Source organism: Megalobrama amblycephala, linkage group LG22, assembly GCF_018812025.1.
Source record: "Megalobrama amblycephala isolate DHTTF-2021 linkage group LG22, ASM1881202v1, whole genome shotgun sequence".
Taxonomy (NCBI): domain Eukaryota; kingdom Metazoa; phylum Chordata; class Actinopteri; order Cypriniformes; family Xenocyprididae; genus Megalobrama; species Megalobrama amblycephala.
Window position 1 is genome coordinate 2,481,670 of NC_063065.1, and position 23,026 is coordinate 2,504,695.

Sequence of the window (23,026 nt, forward strand, 5' to 3'; positions counted from 1 at the left end):
ACAATAAATGTTTTTCTCACTGTTAAATGTCTCTGAGTAAATTATGTGTCTAGATTCACACAGATTTAATCTGACAATAAGAATCGCTTTTCAAACATTCTACAAAAATACTTGATCATTAATGGCATCAGATGCAAAAACATTAAGATACTATATATTTTTTCATTTCATTTTGTTAGTCAGTTTGTATTTGTAAATATATATATATATGCAGTACAGTCCAAAAGTTTGGAACCACTAAGATTTTTAATGTTTTTAAAAGAAGTTTCGTCTGCTCACCAAGGCTACATTTATTTAATTAAAAATACAGTAAAAACAGTAATATTGTGAAATATTATTACAATTTAAAATAACTGTTTTCTATTTGAATATATTTGACAAAGTAATTTATTCCTGTGATGCAAAGCTGAATTTTCAGCATCGTTACTCCAGTCTTCAGTGTCACATGATCCTTCAGAAATCATTCTAATATGCTGATTTGCTGCTCAATAAACATTTATGATTATTTTCAATGTTGAAAACAGTTGTGTACTTTTTTTTTCAGGATTCCTTGATGAATAGAAAGTTCAAAAGAACAGCATTTATCTGAAATACAAAGCTTCTGTAGCATTATACACTACCGTTCAAAGGTTTGGGGTCAGTAAGAATTTTTATTTTTATTTTTTTGAAAAGAAATTAAAGAAATGAATACTTTTATTCAGCAAGGATGCATTAAATCAATCAAAAGTGGCAGTAAAGACATTTATAATGTTACAAAAGATTAGATTTCAGATAAACACTGTTCTTTTGAACTTTCTATTTATCAAATAATCCTGAAAAAAAAATATTGTACACATTTTTGTAAATGTACACATTAAATGTTTCTTGAGCAGCAGATCAGCATATTAGAATGATTTCTGAAGGATCATGTGACACTGAAGACTGGAGTAATGATGCTGAAAATTCAGCTTTGATCACAGGAATAAATTACTTTGTCAAATATATTTAAATAGTACACAGTTATTTTAAATTGTAATAATATTTCACAATATTACTGTTTTTTACTGTATTTTTAATTAAATAAATGTAGCCTTGGTGAGCAGACGAAACTTCTTTTAAAAACATTAAAAATCTTAGTGGTTCCAAACTTTTGGACTGTACTGTATATATAATTTTTTTTTAAATTTTCAAGTTAGTGTTTTTTTGTTTTGTTTCTTCATTTTAGTATTTTTTTTTTTTTTTTTTTTTAAGGGGGGGCGCTACAGGCAAAAACACATTTTTTTTTTTTCAGGCATCTGTCAATTTTGAGCTTTTTGGCTTTTCATAAAGTGTTTTTTTCAGACTGGTGGAAAGAAAACATCCAAAATACACTTTTAAGTGTATATTTTATAGCACTTTATCTGTTTGCATCGATAGATTTCAATTCCAGTAAATATCTTTAAAGGCCGTTTCCTCAAAATGAGTTTTTCTCTCCACTTCAGCAGAACTTACACACACCAAACTTTACAGTTTTATCCCTATCTATATTCTGAAGGTTTTTACTGAGGGATTTGTTGATATATATAATTAGCCTGATTTTATGCAACATTTTATTCCTAAAAAATGGTGAAAATATTTTTTTTTTCTGGCTGTTGATAGTATTTTCTGATTTATGGTGTGATAAAAACAGATATCCAAAATTCCCTCTGTAAAAACCTTTAAATTTAATATGTCAAAAAAAAAAAACAATTTTGAACCTGACGTCATCCAATATTCAGATTTTTGTTCTAGAAATGTATGCAAATTAGTGCATTTTTAATTAGATAACACCTCATTCGCATATTTAAACAACATTTTAGAAAACTTGTATTACAAAAAATGTTTACCATTTTTAATGTAATCAATCAGCTGGTGTATCTCACCTTAAATGTCTATAGTCTTTATTAATTTTTATTTCAGTTTTAGTATTTTTAGCATATCCTTCCCTTATTTTCTGGGTCACACCTGGTACTTAAACAACTTTTTTCCTTTTTTCTTTTTTTTTTTTTTTAGGAAAATCTATAATATATTTTTGTTCAATAATATTTTTTGATTATTGTTTAGAATTTTGAGGGGATTTTATGATAAAATGCAATATTTATACCATTTTTATGAGCAATTTTGTCTATTAAAATTAATACTTTTTTTTTTTTTTCAGATTAAAAATGTCTGTGATTTTTTTGTGTCTTCACATAGCTAATGCGGAAAAAAAGTCACCAAGTGTCAAAACAGTTTTAAAAATTCAAAACGTAAAAATTGTTGGTCAGTTCTGACCAGAGGGATATCAAGTTAATGGGAATATATGTAAGAATTTTCATGCATTAATCGATGTGTGAACAGCTTGTAACTAAACTTAAAAAACTCGGTTGATTATGAAAGCCTGTAGACTGATTTTAATGTGAAGGACTCGGGTCGTTTTTGCCGGGAAAATCAAAATATGATGTTTACGTTCTTATGACACATGAAACGAATGTTTACAATATTCAGGATAATGAGCTATTCTGTACTGTAATGTCACTTTGTTATACAGAAAATGGATTGATTCAAATTATAGCCTCTCACCTATAGCCTACTTTATAATCAAACAGTGTAATTTTAATTACCACATCTGTCGACATGATGCCGGTGAATCGCAGAGCTGGTGCCAACACATCCACATCACAACTGCTGCTTTTTCACCGCTGTTTTCGAGAGCAACACATATTTACATATTCAACTTAAGCGTGGATGACGTCAGGATGTTCGTTAACAGTATATCGCTGCAAAGGTATTTCCAACTTCTTTTTACTTCTAAGCAAAGAACGAAAAAGAACTTTGCCGTGAGTATATCAGGGCATTGAATCACGTTTGCTGCTGCAGTTGACTTGACGGCAGGGTTGCCAGGTTTTTTACAACAAAACCCACCCAATTGCTACTCAAAACTAGACCAAACGCGTTTCAGGAGGGTCCCCCGGTAAAATCACGTCCCGTGTGGTAAAATACGGGGTTTAGCATTCCAGGGACTAAATATCACGTTATTGTGGTCGCTTCAATCCGCAGACATGAAAAACAACCAGCAGCAACATTATAGACCAATTTTGTGTTTGCAAACAGCGATGATGTTTATTTTGTGGGCGGAGCCTTACCGGGTGGCAGAAAATGACGGTTCTGCAGTCTATGGAAGCCACGGAATAAAAGAATAAAAAAGTTAATTTTGAGTTTATATCTCACAATTCTTGTCTTTTTTTCTTGCAAATCCAAGTTTATATCTCGCATTTCTTAGAAGGAAAAACAGAATTGTGAGATATACTCGATATTCTGTCTTTTTTTCCCCTCAGAATTGTGATATAAACTAAAAATTGCAAATTATAAAGTCTGAACTGGGAGTTATAAACACTGAAATATGAGGAAAAAAAGTCAGAATTATGAAATAAAAATGTTATAGGCTATGTTTAAACATTATCTATGTAAAACATTATAGGTTTAAAGGGTTAGTTCACCCAAAAATTAAAATAATGTCATTAATTACTCACCCTCATGCCGTTCCAAATCAAATCAGTGAATCGGAGCTCCAAAGTCACGTGATTTCAGCAGTTTGGCGGTTTAATCACTGATTCGAAAAGATTCATAACGCTCTGAAGCAGCATTTTGAAATCGGCCATCACTAGATATTGTTAAAAAGTGAATTTTTTTGGCACACAAAAAAATATTCTCGTGGCTTTATAATATTAATATTGAACCACTGTACTCACATGAACTGATCTAAATATGTTTTTAGTACATTAATGGATCTTGAGAGAGGAAATGTCATTGCTGGCTATGGAGGCCTCACTGAGCCATCGGATTTCATCAAAAATATCTTAATTTGTGTTCTGAAGATGAACGAAGGTCTTACGGGTGTGGAACGACATGAGGGTGAGTAATTAATGACATTATTTTTCATTTTTGGGTGAACTAACCCTTTAAATATTATTTTATGCTGTAACTGCTATCCCCTATAAACTGCATATGTGAATATTATATTGACTTACTGTTTACATCACATTCATGCTTTAATAGTAGAATAATCATCGCTGGTTGACAGTCTGTGACTTGCAACATAAACGTCTGCGTTTAGCTTCAATTCAGATTCCTATAAAAATGAAGACTATATTTTTTGCAGTCCAATTCTGACATCCAAAGGCACAACAATATATTTTTCTCATATTCTGTGGATTTTGCACATATTCCTCCACTTGTTACCGTGTTTTTCAGCCGTCACTATGAGAGCACCGCTGCCAGATTGGTCTATTAAAGTAGCCCAATTAACTGCGGACTTGTCAACACTGCTTAACGGCCACCGGTGTCGCCAAAAACAAGGGTTCTGAATTCTACATATAGCCCCTTTAAACTAAATGAAAATGACAAATGTTGCCTTTGCACCTAGCTGATTAAATAACTTATTTGATTTTAGTTAACTATTTCCAAGTATGGCATTTTTTTTTAAATAGTTTTAGTTCATTATAATAATCCTGTAAGAGTCACAGGCAAAGACAGAGTTCACATCAGCTTCATTCAGGCATCATAAGACGAGGTTTCTTTCAGGTCCTTTACAAACCAATAATTACTGCAATTTACAGGCTTCGGCCCGGATATTTACAGCGCTGATTCTCCATGAAATCATCTGCTCTAAAGCTTCTGAGAAACTAGATAGCATGGCATTATTTTAACTGTAATTGTTGATTTAAATAATGTATGATGAGCTCAAGTAAATGTGACACTGTACAGAATGAACAGGAAGTACATTAGTGCGCATGCATGTGTCACCACGTCAAGTCTTTGTTCCCTTCTGAGTCTGCCGGATGCAGTTTGGTTGCTCACATTTTTTGGGTTTTGGTCAGCTCAGCTGATTCGTGTTCGACGATCATAAGAGTTTAGATCTTTGGGGTCTTTTTAGTCCCCAAACGACGTTTGCTAAAATAAAAACAAATGTTAATTTTACTCTGTTTATTAATGTTTTTACTTCATATTTGTGCCGTTTTTTGGAGGATTTATCATATCTTTTAAATTTACATAAATTAATAAATATTTTGTTGAGTAGGTTTTTATAAAAAAAAACAGCTTTTTATGTAAAATTCCCTTTATAAAAGACCCACAAATGTTGATTTTGAGGATGATTTTTTTTCAATTTTCTAAGCGGGTCTCATCATAATGTAACAATATTGAAAAACAGATTTTTTTCATTACGAAAAATACTAAACTTCGACAAGAAGTAGCTTTTATTGTCATAATTGTGATTTCATAATATTTAGATATGAAAAATACTTGTGAAAAGAGTCTTTCAGTCAGTCAAACAGCAAATAGTGGAGCTCTGCTGCCATCTACTGGATAAAGTGATCATTATTTAACTTTTAAAACTGCATTTTCCAAAAGATGGGCAAAAATCTCACACTAAACCATGTCAAATTATCCATGTTATCCCCATGAATGAAAGTTAGAAATGTGTGTCTTTTATAAAGTGAATTTTAAAATTAAAAATATTTATATAAATTTAAAAGATATGATAAATCCTCCAAAAACGGCACAAACATGAAGTAAAAACATTAATAAACAGAGTAAAATTACATTACATAACATTTTGTTACAAAATTACATTTTGTCGCCTGTGGTCTCTGGAGACTCCAAAGACTCTGAGTGTACTTCCCAAATGAAGACCGCACAAGGGTTAAAACATACGAGCAGCTTCAACTAGTGCAAACGGTGATAAATCAAGTGTCTCGTTAGAAATCCAGCTGCATGAACATGTGCATCACGACCAATAGGATGAAGCCGTCCAGCGTCTTCGTGTCGCATGCGGCGCTCAGTCTGAAGTGCTGGTCTCCTTCTCGGCCCACGCGCGGCTCCCCCTGCTGGCTGCTGCAGCGGATCAGCGGAGACTGGTAAGACGTGGCGCGTCTGTCGGGCCGGTCAGGACTGGAGCCGTTGGTCGGCCTCTGGCCGTTATAGAGCAGGCTGCGTCCAGAAGAGTCCTGCCCCATGCTGAAGAGCTCGTACTCGGTGTGAGGCAGACGGATGCCCAGCGCTGCGCAGCCGGAGGTCGAGGTCACGTCCTGCGGGATGCCCAGTTTCCAAGATCCCTCTGTGCCGCACTCGCGCCCTCTGAAGACGTTCAGGAGGGAGGTGGTGGCCACGTCCATGGGCGTCACCGTCATGTGGGTCACTAGAGGAGGATGAGAGGAGATTCACATCTGTGCAGTTGAAGTTAACATGAAACTCTAAATGCATGTGTGTGAGACGCTCTCTCAAAAGTGAGAATTGGTGTATAAAGTAGGAATTGTGAGATAGAAAGTCGGAATTGCGAGATACAAAGTCGGAATTACGAGATACAAAGTCGGAATTGCGAGTTATAAAGTCGGAAAGTACAAAGTCAGAATTGCGAGAATTGCGAGATAATTGCGAAAGTCGGAATTGCGAGATACAAAGTCGGAATTACGAGATACAAAGTCGGAATTGCGAGTTATAAAGTCGGAATTGCGAGATACAAAGTCGGAATTGCGAGTTATAAAGACGGAATTGCGAGATACAAAGTCAGAATTACGAGATATAAAGTCAGAATTGCGAGATACAAAGTCGGAATTACGAGATACAAAGTCGGAATTGCGAGATACAAAGCGAGATACAAAGTCGAATTGCGAGATAAAGTCACAAACAAAGTCGGAATTGCGAATTATAAAGACGGAATTGCGAGATACAAAGTCGGAATTACGAGATACAAAGTCGGAATTGTGAGTTATAAAGACGGAATTGCGAGACAAAGTCAGAATTGCGAGATACAAAGTCGGAATTGCGAGATACAAAGTCGGAATTACGAGATACAAAGTCGGAATTGCGAGTTATAAAGTCGGAATTGCGAGATACAAAGTCGGAATTGCGAATTATAAAGACGGAATTGCGAGATACAAAGTCAGAATTACGAGATATAAAGTCAGAATTGCGAAATAGAAAGTCGGAATTACGAGTTATAAAGTCGGAATTGCGAGATAGGGAGGTGATGGCCATGTCCATGGGCGTCACCGTCATGTGGGTCACTAGAGGAGGATGAGAGGAGATTCACATCTGTGCAGTTGAAGTTAACATGAAACTCTAAATGCATGTGTGTGAGAAGTAGGAATTGCAAGATACAAAGTCAGAATTGCGAGTTATAAAGACGAAATTGCGAGACAAAGTCGGAATTGCGAGATATACAATTACGAGATACAAAGTCGGAATTGCGAGTTATAAAGTCGGAATTGCGAGATACAAAGTCAGAATTGCGAGTTATAAAGACGAAATTGCGAGACAAAGTCGGAATTGCGAGATACAAAGTCGGAATTGCGAGATACAAAGTCGGAATTACGAGATACAAAGTCGGAATTGCGAGTTATAAAGTCGGAATTGCGAGATACAAAGTCGGAATTGCGAATTATAAAGACGGAATTGCGAGATACAAAGTCGGAATTACGAGATACAAAGTCGGAATTGTGAGTTATAAAGACGGAATTGCGAGACAAAGTCAGAATTGCGAGATACAAAGTCGGAATTGCGAGATACAAAGTCGGAATTGCGAGATACAAAGTCGGAATTACGAGATACAAAGTCGGAATTGCGAGTTATAAAGTCAGAATTGCGAGATACAAAGTCGGAATTGCGAATTATAAAGACGGAATTGCGAGAAACAAAGTCGGAATTGTGAGTTATAAAGACGGAATTGCGAGACAAAGTCAGAATTGCGAGATACAAAGTCGGAATTGCGAGATACAAAGTCGGAATTACGAGATACAAAGTCGGAATTGCGAGTTATAAAGTCGGAATTGCGAGATACAAAGTCGGAATTGCGAATTATAAAGACGGAATTGCGACATACAAAGTCAGAATTACGAGATATAAAGTCAGAATTGCGAAATAGAAAGTCGGAATTACGAGTTATAAAGTCGGAATTGCGAGATAGGGAGGTGATGGCCATGTCCATGGGCGTCACCGTCATGTGGGTCACTAGAGGAGCATGAGAGGAGATTCACATCTGTGCAGTTGAAGTTAACATGAAACTCTCTAAATGCATGTGTGTGACACATCATCCGTCAAGTACCAGGTGAAGGTGAACTCGACGGCGCCCATGACGGCGGCGGACGGAGCTCCGCGGGTGTAGCGTCCGCTGGCGGAGATGCTGAAGGTGGGGTGACGGCAGACGGGGTCAGGAGAAGTGCTCATATTGTCCTTCCCAGGTTCGGCTGTCCTCGTGGAACGTCAGCCGTCGGGTGAGGAAGAGGACGCCCGGCCGCGCTTCGCACCGCACGCTCACCCAGTTTCCATGGAGACGCACCGGACGGTCACTTTGGGGCGGCAGGACCGGAGGATGATGAAGATCGGCCGACGCCACAATCTGACAGATTCCACAGCGCCGGCCGTCGGTCTGAGAGGAAGAACAGATACGGATGAGCAGATCATCTACAACTCACTCTGAATTACAATACGATATCTTGACCAGGACAGAATGGAAAGTAAAGCCCTTCAGCATGAGGTGAACCGCAGCAGATACTGATTCCCTAAACGTCAATACGCATTAAAACCCATATGAATTTGAGCTGCTATTAAGATCTGAGACATCACAGAGCAGCTCAAACACAAGGATTTCCTTCTGCTGCTTCAGATTTATACTTGCCCTGAAAACACATATATTTTTGCATTTATGCATTTGGCAGATAATGTTATCCAAAGTGACTTACATTGGTTTTTAGCTGTACATGTTATAAGTTTATGCATTTACTGGGAATTGACCCCATGACCTTGGTGTTGTTAATGATGACTCTTTTTTACACTAACCGTCAAAGGTTTGGAGTATTTTTTTAATGTTTTTGAAAGAGTTTTCTGTTCACCAAAACTGCATTTATCTGATCAAAAACAGTAAAAAAAACAGAGAAATATTATTATAATTTAAAATAGCTGTTTTCTATGTGAATATATAGTAAAGTGTAATTTATTCCTGTGATCAAAGCTGAATTTTCAGCATCATTACTCCAGACTTCAGTGTCACATGATCCTTCAGAAATCATTCTAATATGATGATTTGCTGCTCAAGAAACATTTATGATTATCATATTTTGTGGAAAATGTGGTACTTTTTTTTAATTAATACTTTTATTCAGTTAGGATGCGTTAAACAGGTAAAAAGTAATAAAGTCACAATTGCGAGATATAAAGTCGGAATTGCGAGTTATAAAGTCGGAATTGCGAGATATAAAGTCGGAATTGCGAGATATAAAGTCGGAATTGCGAGTTATAAAGTCGGAATTGCGAGATATAAAGTCGGAATTGCGAGATATAAAGTCGGAATTGCGAGTTATAAAGTCGGAATTGCGAGTTATAAAGTCGGAATTGCGAGATATAAAGTCGGAATTGCGAGATATAACGTCGGAATTGCGAGTTATAAAGTCGGAATTGCGAGATATAAAGTCGGAATTGCGAGTTATAAAGTCGGAGTTGCGAGATATAAAGTCGGAATTGCGAGATATAAAGTCGGAATTGCGAGTTATAAAGTCGGAGTTGCGAGATATAAGTCGGAGTTGCGAGTTATAAAGTCGGAATTGCGAGATATAAAGTCGGAATTGCGAGATTAACGTCGGAATTGCGAGTATAACGTCGGAATTGCGAGATATAACGTCGGAATTGCGAGTTATAAAGTCGGAATTGCGAGATATAAGTCGGAATTGCGAGATATAAAGTCGGAATTGCGAGATATAACGTCGGAATTGCGAGATATAAAGTCGGAATTGCGAGTTATAAAGTCGGAATTGCGAGATATAAAGTCGGAATTGCGAGATATAAAGTCGGAATTGCGAGTTATAAAGTCGGAATTGCGAGATATAACGTCGGAATTGCGAGATATAAAGTCGGAATTGCGAGTTATAAAGTCGGAATTGCGAGATATAAAGTCGGAATTGCGAGATATAAAGTCGGAATTGCGAGTTATAAAGTCGGAGTTGCGAGATATAAAGTCGGAATTGCGAGTTATAAAGTCGGAATTGCGAGTTATAAAGTCGGAGTTGCGAGATATAAAGTCGGAATTGCGAGATATAAAGTCGGAATTGCGAGTTATAAAGTAGGAATTGCGAGATATAAAGTCGGAATTGCGAGATATAACGTCGGAATTGCGAGATATAACGTCGGAATTGCGAGATATAAAGTCGGAATTGCGAGATATAAAGTAGGAATTGCGAGATATAAAGTCGGAATTGCGAGATATAACGTCGGAATTGCGAGATATAAAGTCGGAATTGCGAGATATAACGTCGGAATTGCGAGATATAAAGTCGGAATTGCGAGATAACTCGCAATTGTGAGAAAAAAAGAAGTCGCCTTTTTACCTTTTTTATTTTTTTATTTAGTGACGGAAACAAGCTTCCATAATTTTCAACATTGATAATAATCATAAATGTTTCTTGAGCAGCAAATCATCATATCAGAATGATTTCTGAAGGATCATGTGACACTGAAGACTGGAGTAATGATGCTGAAAATTCAGCTTTGATCACAGGAATAAATTACACTTTACTATATATTCACATAGAAAACAGCTGATTTACATCACAATAATAGTTCACAATTTTTACTGTATTTTGGATCAAATAAATGCAGTCTTGGTGAGCAGAAGAAACTTATTCTTTCTAATTATTCAAAAATTTTGAGCAGAAGTGTAGTTAAAACATTCTTACTGATGCATCCAAATCTCTAACTTTTCTTGTAATAATTTTGGAAGCATCAGTAAGAATGTGTGCCTCTGTTTCAGCAAAAAGTCATTTATGTTAGTGAGCTGCATAACATTATCTCAGCGACAAACCAGTAGAATTTGCTGAGAGCAGCAGAAAGTGGAAATGCTTAAAAATGTATGTACACGATCAATGCATGAAAATCCATGAAATCACCCAGTCAAATACAGCAGCAACAGCACATACAGGGAAGTTAAAGAAGTCAAAAGCATAATGGCGACGGGAAACAAGGACAGTTCTGGATCATAATTCTGTCATTGGGTGCTATAATGACTTCAGAGCCTCACGTCATCCGATTACAGAAGGGCTCACTCAGCGTGCCGTGATTTAATCTCAATCAATCAGAGAGCTCGCGGGACAGCGGGACGTTCCTCGCGCGGGACACGTGTACGTACAGAAGCGCTCGACTTTGGATCGGTTGCCATTGCTTACTGGAGTCGGCCTGCCCATCAATTATTCAGCCCGAACCAGAATTCATTAACATTGCATTACATGTTTCCAGCCTCTTTTAGCTGTGGCGAGCGGCGGTGGGGGGCCGCGCACACATGAAAGAAATGAATCCATCAGAAAAAGCTCATCTCTCAGGTCTAGAGCCGTAGGCGCGCGCCGAGCCGCAATCCAGACCGCTGCCCTTCGCAAACACTATTTCCACATTCCCTTTGAAGCAGATGGGAGATCAGCACTGCCGACATGTGCCGACACGGCTCAAATCACACTATTTAAACGACACCGGGGAAGAGATGGGAAATGCATCCATCTCGTTTCAGATAGAGCTGACGTACGGATCGGTAATACCAAAGTGAAATTACAGCGAAGGCTCCGGATGAATACGCAATGCTGTGAAGGCCGTGACAGCCGACGGCACGCATGAATTAATCACAGACGATGTCACGTCCCGAATTAAGCACAATGTTATGTATTATACAGACTTTTACTTCAGCGAACATGGCACTTCATGAATTAATCATTCTTCTGTCAAAAGCTTCATGTATTTTTCAGGGATTTATTTTAACTCGGACTGAACGTCTGAAGTTTAACGCGTTTGTGAATCCGGACGGTCTGTCACTCGTGAGCGCTGAAGAGTGTTTCTGTGTTCTGCTGCTTCGCTTTTCAAACAGTCAGATTAACTCTGTTTGCTAGAACGACGAGTTTGGACTCATCTGCTCTCGTGAAAACAACACAGACGCCTCTGTTTGAGCTTCTAGAGCACAGCTCTGCTTTCATGAGGTGAAGAGGAACGTGTGATTCATGATGCTTCTGCTCCACACTACACTCTAACAAAACAACCCAAGTTGGGTTGAAAATGGACAAACCCAAAGGTGTCAGTGGTTTCCTGGGTAAGGAAAAACAAATGTATGTACAGAATTATTCTTGCTACAAGTAAAAAAAGCTATTACTAGATGCTGGTATAAACCTAACTCGCCACAAATACCGGATTGGATCGACATTGTAAGAAGTATTTTTATTATGGAGAAAATTACTTTCTGTATAAATAACCAAAAAGATATGTTTGTTGACTTTTGGTCCAAATGGATAGAGTTTATAACCCTTATTGAACCAAATTTTTTTTTTGTTATAGAACACATGTTTTGTGTTTATATAAATATTGTGTCTACATCCCCTCTCTTTTGTAAATAGTTTTTGCTACAATTGGAATATAATTTAACGAGATATATTGATCGGTTTTTGTCATGAAGAACTTTGAGCAGTTTTTTGGAAATGCTGAAAAAGCGACAAATGCATAGAGGTTGTGAAATTGTATCTCTTTGCAATAAAAACTACAATAAAAAAAAAAAAAATGGACAAACCCAGCGATTGGGTTGATTTATGTAGTTGGGTTAAATGTTTGTCCAACATGCTGGGCAGTTTTATTTAACTCGACTATTATTTAAAAATGACTATATGTCTGGCTTAAAATGAACCCAAAATAGGTTGGAAATTAAAAATCAGACACATAATTACTAGAGGCAACAATAATAATCAAAAGGTGAACATTTATTAATAAGCAACTTAATGTTCATTGTTTAATTATTATTCATTAAACTTATTAATAAAAGTTCAGTTATTAAACATATTATTAAATGTTCATTTTCAGCAAGAAATACAGTAATATTTAAAAAATAGTTGAGTTAAATAAAACTACCCAGCAGGCTGGTTAAACATTTAACCCAACTGTTGGGTTAAAACAACCCGATCGCTGGGTTAAAACAACCCGATCGCTGGGGTTAAAACAACCCAATCGTTGGGTTAAAACAACCCGTTCGCTGGGTTAAAACAACTTGATCGTTGGGTTAAAACATCTCGATCACTGGGTTAAAACAACCCCTTCGCTGGATTAAAACAACCCAATCACTGGGTTAAAACAACCCGAACGCTGGGTTAAAACATCCCGATCGCTGGGTTAAAACAACCCAATCGCTGGGTTAAAACAACCCGATCGCTGGGTTAAAACAACCCCTTCGCTGGGTTAAAACAACCCGATCGCTGGGTTAAAACAACCCGATCGCTGGGTTAAAACAACCCCTTCGCTGGGTTAAAACAACCCGAACGCTGGGTTAAAACAACCCGATCGTTGGGTTAAAACATCCCGATCGCTGGGTTAAAACATCTCGATCACTGGGTTAAAACAACCCCTTCGCTGGATTAAAACAACCCAATCGCTGGGTTAAAACAACCCGAACGCTGGGTTAAAACATCCCGATCGCTGGGTTAAAACAACCCAATCGCTGGGTTAAAACAACCCCTTCGCTGGGTTAAAACAACCCGATCGCTGGGTTAAAACAACCCGATCGTTGGGTTAAAACAACCCCTTCGCTGGGTTAAAACAACCCGAACGCTGGGTTAAAACAACCCGATCGCTGGGTTAAAACAACCCCTTCGACCTGGGTTAAAACATCCCGATCGCTGGGTTAAAACATCCGATCGCTGGGTTAAAACCCCTTCGCTGGATTAAAACAACCAATCACTGAAAACATCGCTGGGTTAAAACATCCGACGATCGATCGCTGGGTTAAAACACCCGACCTGGGTTAAAACATTCGCTGGGTTAAAACAAGATCCTGGGTTAAAACATCTCGATCGCTGGGTTAAAACAACCCTTCGCTGGATTAAAACGCTGGGTTAAAACGACCCCTTCGCTGGAAAAACAACCCAATCGCTGGGTTAAAACAACCCATCCCGATCGCTGGGTTAAAACAACCCATTCGATCTGGGTTAAAACAACCCGATCGCTGGGTTAAAACAACCCATTCGCTGGGTTAAAACAACCCGATCGCTGGGTTAAAACAACCCATCGCTGGGTTAAAACAACCCGAAAACAACCCTCGCTGGTTAAAATCGTTAAAACAACCCATCGCTGGGTTAAAACCCCAGCTGGGTTAAAACAACCCATCGCTGGGTTAAAATTTGGGTTAAAACAACCCATTCGCTGGGTTAAAACAACCCAATAGCTGGGTTAAAATTTCCCGACCAGCATTTTTTAGAGTGTAAAAATTACAATTCGTAACTCACGTGAATAGTAAAGCATATACCTGTACAAGTTATATTTGTTTACAGAAGCCTTTAGATCAGCGGTTCTCAACCTTTCTGACTGAAAAATACTTTTTTTTTCTCAGAGTTTTTAGTTTGTTTGTTTTTTATTTACAGAAACTAGGAGTGTCTGTATTGTAAAATAAGTAATTAAAATAAATACGTTTCAGAATTTCAGTTTTAAGAGCTTAATGATTTTCTGGATTCTCACTCTTTTTAACTAATGAATATTGATTTACTGATAAGGATTAAGAATAGGGATTTTTTTAAAAAATATTTTACTCAGAATTTCTACCTGATAAAATACTGTAGAGCTCGGCATAACCACTAAGATGTATATTCATTATGAAAATGCACGCTTTGATTAATTTTCATGACTTTTCCAAGTCCACAAGTCTCACATTTAGAATGAAGTTTCTTCATACATCCCAGTTTTCCAAGAATGTGTGAATCCTGGTTCTTCCAAAACAAAAAAATAACTAAAATAAGAAATATCTTGATTTTTTTGTTGTTTTAGCTTATTTTAATGCTTGTTTTGTCTTATTTTAAATGAGTCATTTTGAGGCCCCAGTCCCGTTTGAGAAGCTTTTTAAGGTCATAAGAAACAAATTCAAGTGTGTCCAAATGTTCGACTCACACAAATCAACACAAACTTTTACTAAAACGCATATTTTTCAATGATCTGCTCAGAATCTCCAGCACAACTGATACATAACTTTATGAAACGAGAAGTTCAATGAGAGGGATGTGTAGGACGAGACTGAAGGAACTGACTGGACGATGAAAACGGTCTCCGGTCATGTGACTGAAAACGTTTATTTAACGTTATTTACATGTATTAAAGAGGCCATATTATGTCCTTTTAAAAAGTAAACTAAGCCCCGCTCCTTTATTCGGTGTATGAATTATTTAAATGAGGAATATTGTGAAGATGGAGGTGTTTCAGGAGTTCAATGATATAGAAAAGAACTCAAACAGCAGCATTACACACTAAAGACAGATGGAAATGTGTCTATGTTCTTTTCTATTCTACTGCACTGTATTCTATTCTTACTTCCATGTGACAATGTGTGTGAACCCTCTTCATACTGCCTCAATATTAATGCTCTGCGCTCAGCTGTGGCTCTAGAACACATTCAAATGAAGTCCATCAATATGGAGCAGTGCAGACGCAAGTCTTCTGACCTTGGCGCTCTGAAGGGGGGTCTGGTAGCCAGAGGGCTGGTGAAGTCTCCTCTGAGCGCGCTCAGTGTGAACGTCTCCCAGGAACAGCTCCTCCGCCTGTCTGCTGGGGTCGCCATGGTGATCGCGCCTCTCCAGCCGCATGAGCTGCAGTTCCTGCATGCTGAAGTCTAAGCCACGGGTGCAGTCACGACCCTCCGCCCACAGCTCATACGTCAGGCCGGGCCGCAGCGGCTGCCGCAGGTCGCAGGACGGTTCCAGGCGCCGCTGGACGTCCGCCGTCGCCGGGCCGTGGCACAGCAGCTGGACGCTGCTCAGCTGGTACTCGGACACCGTGCCTCCGCGTACGACCCAGGAGGCCTGCTGCGGGCGGACGCTGCCCCGGATCAGGAGGCTGTAGCTGGGCTGAGTGCAGTGGTTGTCCTGGTAGTAGAACTGCAGCGCGTGGAAGGTGTGGTTGGGGTAGAAGCGATAGGAGCGAGTGATGAATTCCGGGCCGGGTCGCACCTCGCAGCTGGAATCATAAGGATAATATTAATACCACATTCACATACCCTGGTACCACGTACGAGAACAGAAGAGTTTGGAGCATGAATTTCCATTATATATTCATAGACACTACAGGCACTTCTCAGTTTTAAAGTCTAGTTTGCTTCCATAACATGCGACTAGTGGAAAGAAAACATCCAAAATTTAACACGTTTTAACACATTTAAAGGGATAGTTCACCCAAAAACAGTTGTGGGGCACCATTGACTTCCATAGTGTTTGGGTACAAACATCCTTCCTTTGTGTTCAGCAGGACAAAGAAATTCATACAGGTTTGAGTAATTGATGAAGGAATTTTCATTTTTGGATGAACTATCCCTTTAAATGTGTATTTTATTGCACTTTATCTATCAGAAATCTCCACTTCGGCAGCTTTACACACACCAAACTTTAGATTTATTCATATCTATATTCTGAAGGTTTGTTTATGTATCATTCGTCTGGTTTATACAACATTTTATTGCTAAAAACATGGTGAAAATGTAATTTTTTCTGGCTGTTTCCAAATTTATAAAGTGATAAAAAAAAGAAATCCAAAATCCCCTCTGTAAAAACCTTTAATATGTCAACAAAATCAAATATAGCTGTGAGCAACAATTATCGAGGTTCAAGCGCATTAAAGCCTTTAAGCACATGCTGTAACCATCTGGATCATAGATGGAAAAGACCATTTACAGTAAATACAGGCAATTTACCATAGCAAATACATAGTTTTTAAAGCTTTTTAACATTTATCGAGGTTGAGCCAAAAACCTAGGACTAGTTTGCCTAAGTTGATTTTTGAAATAATCTCCAATATTTAACGAATGATTCGGTGGACAGTGGTGGTCCTAGAGGCAAAGTTGCTCAGAAGGAGGAGTTCTACCATGTGACAATCCTTTATACACGTGAAATACACGACGGTGGCCGAATTCTTTCGAATTTCTCATAGGCCTCTAGTGTCGTGAGTCAAAGAGGCCCAGTGAGTTTTGGTCCAATCAGCCTCCATTAACCTTGTCTGATAGCTGCTCAAATTTCATTGGCCGATGGCGGACATGTTTTTTGCATCAATGTCCTCGCAGACAGTCATGGCACCTCGGACGAAGACACTGCATGCCAATTTTCAAGTCGATCGGACTAACGGTGAAGTAGTTATAGCCATTTTCAAGTTTTTTTTATGTTATAGCGCCACCAAGTGGCCAGTCGCCACGTCGTTTTTCACACGACCACAGAATGAGCTCTTACATAGGTGTGCCAAGTTTGGTGGAAATATCTCATTCTGTTCATGAGTTTTAGCCATTTTCGTAAAAATGGCTCCACCCACTTGAAACGTTTTGGCGGCCCTTAGTGACCGTGAATCGAAATTTCAACTTTTTTTTGATAATTATTGACAATCAGACTCTAGACAATCTTGCTGCACTGACTGGGTTCCGATCGGGTCAAAAAACTAGGATTAGTTCGCAAAAGCACGTTTTTCAAAAAATCCAAATTATCCAAAAATTTCGCCACAATTCCGTGGCATTTTGTCCGCATTGAGCCAATGATTCTAAGAGTTATAAGTGATTTCATACTTGATTTCGAGTGCTGCTGCTTCTGGCAAGATTCAGGAATTCATTCAGCACGTCCCTCACAGTGCATTATGGGTATTCTCTAGCCGTTGCGAGGATACATCAGTTGTACACTCGTTATTGCAGTGCATTATGGGATTGAATGAGTGCACTGGATAACATCCACTATGGTTTCGGACACCACTACAAATGGCTGTCCCCTCAAATAGTGCCCTATTTAAATGTATTTCGGACACAGCCCAGGTGTTCAGCTCCTCACCTGTCGGACACCCAGTGTCCTGAGATGTCGGGTGGGATGTGGACGGTCACCTGCTGTCCAGCACGAAGCTGTTTGAGTGTGGAGTGACACACGGAGCGCTTGTCCAGCAGAACCGGACCAGCACTGACCATCAGCACACACACACTCACTGTGGACACACACACACGGATTACACTCGCATAATCATCAGAGAGTTCAAATAAATGTATTTTCCCAGCTAACAGGGAACGTTCTCAGAACTATGGCTAACGTTCTGGCAAGGTTCTCTCAAAGTTATAAACAAACGTTCTTCCAGTAATGTATTTTCAAAGTTACCTGGTGGTTAATAATGTTCTCAATATATTAGCACAAAAACATTCTATATATATCGTTCATGGATCGTTTTTTCCTGAAGCGTTTTAGTTAACAAATAATGATTCTTTTTAAATGTTATACTTGTAACTTTTGAATGTTCTCTAAAAATTCTGTAACATTCAAATGTTTATTTTTAAATGTTATACTTGTTACTTTTGAATGTTCTCTAAAAATTCTGTAACATTCAAATGTTTATTTTTAAATGTTATACTTGTTACTTTTGAATGTTCTCTAAAAATTCTGTAACATTCTAATAAATAATTCTAATGTTTCTTTTTAAATGTTATACTTGTTACTTTTGAACGTAATTTAAACATTCTGTAACGTTCTAATGTTTCTTTTTAAATGCTATACTTGTTACTTTTGAACGTAACGTTCTAATGTTTCTTTTTTAATGTTATACTTGTTACTTTTGAACGTAATTTAAACATTCTGTAACGTTCTAATAATGTTTCTTTTTAAATGTTATACTTGTTACTTTTGTACATTCTCTAAACATTCTGTAACGTTATATTAATGTTACTTTTTAAATGTTATACTTTGTTACTTTTTGAACGTCCTCTAAACATTCTATAGCATTCAGATGTTTCTTTTTAAATGTAATACTCGTTACTTTTGAATGTTCTCTAAACATTCTGTAACGTTCTAATGTTTCTTTTTAAATGTTATACTTGTTACTTTTGAACGTAATTTAAACATTCTGTAACGTTCTAATGTTTCTTTTTAAATGCTATACTTGTTACTTTTGAACATAACGTTCTAATGTTTCTTTTTTAATGTTATACTTGTTACTTTTGAACGTAATTTAAACATTCTGTAACGTTCTAATAATGTTTCTTTATAAATGTTATATTTGTTACTTTTGAACGTCCTCTAAACATTCTATTGCATTCAGATATTTCTTTTTAAATGTAATCTTGTTACTTTTGAATGTTCTCTAAACATTCAGTAACATTCTAATAATGTTTCTTTATAAATGTTATACTTGTTACTTTTGAACGTAATTTAAACATTCTGTAACATTCTAATAATGTTTCTTTTTAAATGTTATACTTGTTACTTTTGAATGTTCTCTAAACATTCTGTAACGTTCTAATGTTTCTTTATAAATATTATACTTGTTACTTTTGAACGTAATTTAAACATTCTGTAACGTTCTAATAATGTTTCTTTTTAAATGTTATACTCGTTACTTTTGAATGTTCTCTAAACATTCTGTAACGTTCTAATGTTTCTTCATAAATGTTATACTTGTTACTTTTGAACGTGATTTAAACATTCTGTAACGTTCTAATAATGTTTCTTTTTAAATGTTATACTTGTTACTTTTGTACATTTTCTAAACATTCTATAGCATTCAAATGTTTCTTTTTAAATGTAATACTCGTTACTTTTGAATGTTCTCTAAACATTCTGTAACGTTCTAACAATGTTTGCAAAATGATGAAATGGAATATTAGGTGTTGTGCCGAATTTCGACTCCCTGATAAATTTTTACCCCCCTCAATGAAGTCGCTACCTGATTGCCTAATCCTAACCCCACCCCAGCTAATCCTAAACCTACCAACACTAGGGGGGTAATAATTTGGCGGGGGTCAGAATTCGGCACACCTGTTTCAAAACATTTAAAAAACGTTCAGAGAACATTCAAAAATAACGTTTTTGTAACTTAAAGTACACGTTAGCAAAACATTTTTAAAACACATTTTTGTTAGCTGGGTTAGCATTAAAAATATTCAAATCAAACATATTTATTTGATTCAGTCATCATTCGTTTACCTTCACAGACTCGCAAACACACCTATCTGCTGCAATAACACAATTAACAGTTTGAAATATGAAAACCACCAAGTTACTCACCAGAGGAAAGCAGAGAATATAAAGACAACATCTTAACAATAAATCATCAGACAAAAAAACGGAGAAAGTTTGGTATAACTGACGAGTCTCGTGATGAAGATGAGAATGTTAAACGCGTTAAAGTTTCACATCCGCTCTTTAAAGAATAAATGTGCTTTTCCTGTCGTTACATCCATCAGAATCAGCCTTTAGAGTCCAGAAAGAGAATAAACACAGAGAGCATCATTGTAAGAGCGACACCTTTCATATCTGACTCCAATCTGAGGAGAATCTCTGTCGCTCTCGCTCTAGTGAAGCCGGATCCGCGAACGAGTCGTTTGTTTGAACCGATTCTTTAGAATGATTCGGTCAAAACGATTCGCATGTAAATCCCTTTGTTAGCTGTGAAACATGTTGTTAACAATAGCTGGAATAATTAATATTACTATTAATACTTGATATTATTAACTTAATTAGGATAACTGTTAATTTTGTTTTTAACAATAATGTTACAACAACGTAGTAACAAGCAGCAATCTTACTACAAAGATAAAAAAGACATATTTGAGAGATGAATCAACTGATTCAGTGACTCGCCGCTCTCCGTGAACCGATTTGCTCAAATGAACCGAACAGCCCGATGATCGCGCGCTCTCCCCCGCTGAGCGCAGTCGTGGGCGCGCATAGTGGGCGCGCTCTCTGATGGATCGGACCGCAGCAGGATTCGGATTCAATCACCATGATCTTATGAGTCACTATGTGTGTGTGTCGTGATCACATATAAAGGCGCTCAGGTAAATAAGAGCAGTCTATGTAATTATATGTTTCACATTATGACATTTACAGCTCAGGCAGAAAAGATCCTGTTTCATATCTAATGAATCTTTTACTCTTCTCTTTTATTTCATTTTAATGACATGCAACTTTTGAAACAATTAGGTGACTCACATTTAGTCAGAAAATCACTGAACACTTCAAAGCAAAGTCATTAAAGTCTGGATTCACTTCTGAATATCATGCAATATGTTATTATTATAATGATATGAAACAGTACTGTGTTTTTGCACATGCATCGTACTAATCTAACGTTATCCTCTGAAGTATTTTGGAGTATCATGCAAATATGAAAATGCATTAAAGGATTAGTTCACTTTCAGATTAAATTTTCCTGATAATTTACTCACCTTCATGTCATCCAAGATGTTCATGTCTTTCTTTCTTCAGTCGAGTAGAAATTAAGGTTTCTGATGAAAACATTCCAGGATTATTCTCCTTACAGTGGACTTGAATGGACTCCAAACGGTCCAAAATTACAGTTTCAGTGCAGCTTCAAAGAGCTTTAAACGATACCAGACGAGGAATAAGAGTCTTATCTAGAGAAACCATCGGCCATTTTCTAAAAAAATAAATAAAAATGATATATGTTTTAACCATAAATGCTCATTTTTAACTAGCTCTCTTCTTCTTCTATATTAGAATTTGAACTAATTGTTATATACTTGCACTAGCATATTGTATATGACAATTTAGTGCACCGAAACTGTAATTTTGGCCGTTTGCGGTCCACTGAAGTCCACTGTAAGGACAAAAATCCTGGAATGTTTTCCTCAAAAACCTTCATTCGACTGAAGAAAGAAAGACATGAACATCTTGGATGACATGGAGGTGAGGAAATTATCAGGAAATTTTAATTTGAAAGTGAACTAATCCTTTAATATACCAGTGTTTTACTATAGAATCACATCTCTGTTTACTGTACTGTGCCTTTAAATGCCAACCTGGTCTCATAGGAAATACGTACCTCTGCGCACTTTTTTGCAGCGCCACAAATATGTACCACCAGGTACGTATTGCTATAGTTCTGAAACAAAAACGTCCACTGGGGTCGCTAAAGAGAAGGACATGTTACATTTCGATTAACAGTCAGAGGTATGTACACTACAGCATATCCAATTATCCTAAAACTGTGTTATTTTAGTGATAAATGTAACGTGATTCGTGTTATATTACTGAAACATGTTTAATCTGATGGTAAATGTAACGTTAGAATCATGAGAGTGCTCACGACGCCAGTAGAACAGATAAGCTAATTTAGCTAGCTTCCTTCAATTAACATTACGTACTCTGCAGTACAAAAATTACAGCCGCAGCATACATCGACAGAACCCTGGCAAAGTAGGTACGTTTGTAGCCAGGTGGCTATAGTGAACTAAAATTAGCGCTTGCTAAGTTCTTTTTTTAGTGATAAATGTTTGCTGTAATGGTAAATGTGATGTTAGAATCTTGTGTGAGCACTCCTGATAAAAGCAATGCCCTTCAATTATGTTTCTGTAGTACATTTTGTAGCTAGCTAGGTGGCTAACGTTGGTGAGCTAACGGTGAACTGTCTGAACATAAAACTTATATGTTTGCACATACACACATTCAGCAAATCACCAGTTCACCAGTTATGAGCACATCCATATGTGCAAACAAATGCGATATACATTGCATTACTTTCGATGTATTATTAGATGAGGTTAATCTGCGTTTATACCTTAAGAACTACAAATCCCATGAAACTGTCGACCAATTATGTGTTGCCATAAAACGCCGTGTGCAAACATGCGCACTATCAATGTGTGTGTGTGTGTGTGTGTGTGTGTGTGTGTGTGTGTGTGTGTGCGCGCGCGCGCCCACACAGTAAGAAACTACGTTTACATCACCAAACAATTTTATATGTGCTTGCAGGTTCCCGACATATGAAAGTGATAGAAAAGCAGCAGGTTAGTCTTTCCATGTAGCACCAACTTGTGCCATAGCCATTGCTTATGAGTGCGCATTACTACATTTATGTATGTATTCTACATGCATTTTAATGTAGCTGTTGAATCTGCCCATACGTCTAGGCCAGCCCAAATAGGCCAGTAGCCCCTCACTTCAGAACACTCAAGATCCAAGGGGCGGAGTCGGGTAGGTTAAGATATATGGAAAGTGGGAGGAGTTGGATCTAGAACCAGGAGGTGGAGATG

General features: G+C 37.4%; 2 protein-coding genes across 2 annotated transcripts in view; one reads left to right on the top strand and one right to left on the bottom strand.

The window, feature by feature from the left end:
* Positions 1-5,735: 5,735 nt before the first annotated feature.
* On the bottom strand, positions 5,736-20,340 carry LOC125258546 (protein APCDD1-like). Its single transcript, XM_048175533.1, is given in 6 exon segments — positions 5,736-6,177; positions 8,084-8,187; positions 8,189-8,404; positions 15,471-15,981; positions 17,823-17,970; positions 20,037-20,340. Coding segments are annotated over 6 exon segments (1,452 nt in total). The 5' UTR covers positions 20,068-20,340.
* A 1,501-nt stretch (positions 20,341-21,841) lies between these two features.
* Positions 21,842-23,026, top strand: part of LOC125258169 — a 12,571-nt gene continuing 11,386 nt past the window's right edge. Inside the window, exons 1-2 of the mRNA XM_048175049.1 lie at positions 21,842-21,944; positions 22,746-22,780. Of these exons, the coding sequence (XP_048031006.1) occupies positions 22,757-22,780 (24 nt within the window). The 5' untranslated portion in view covers positions 21,842-21,944; positions 22,746-22,756. The remainder of the gene's footprint in view (positions 21,945-22,745; positions 22,781-23,026) is intronic.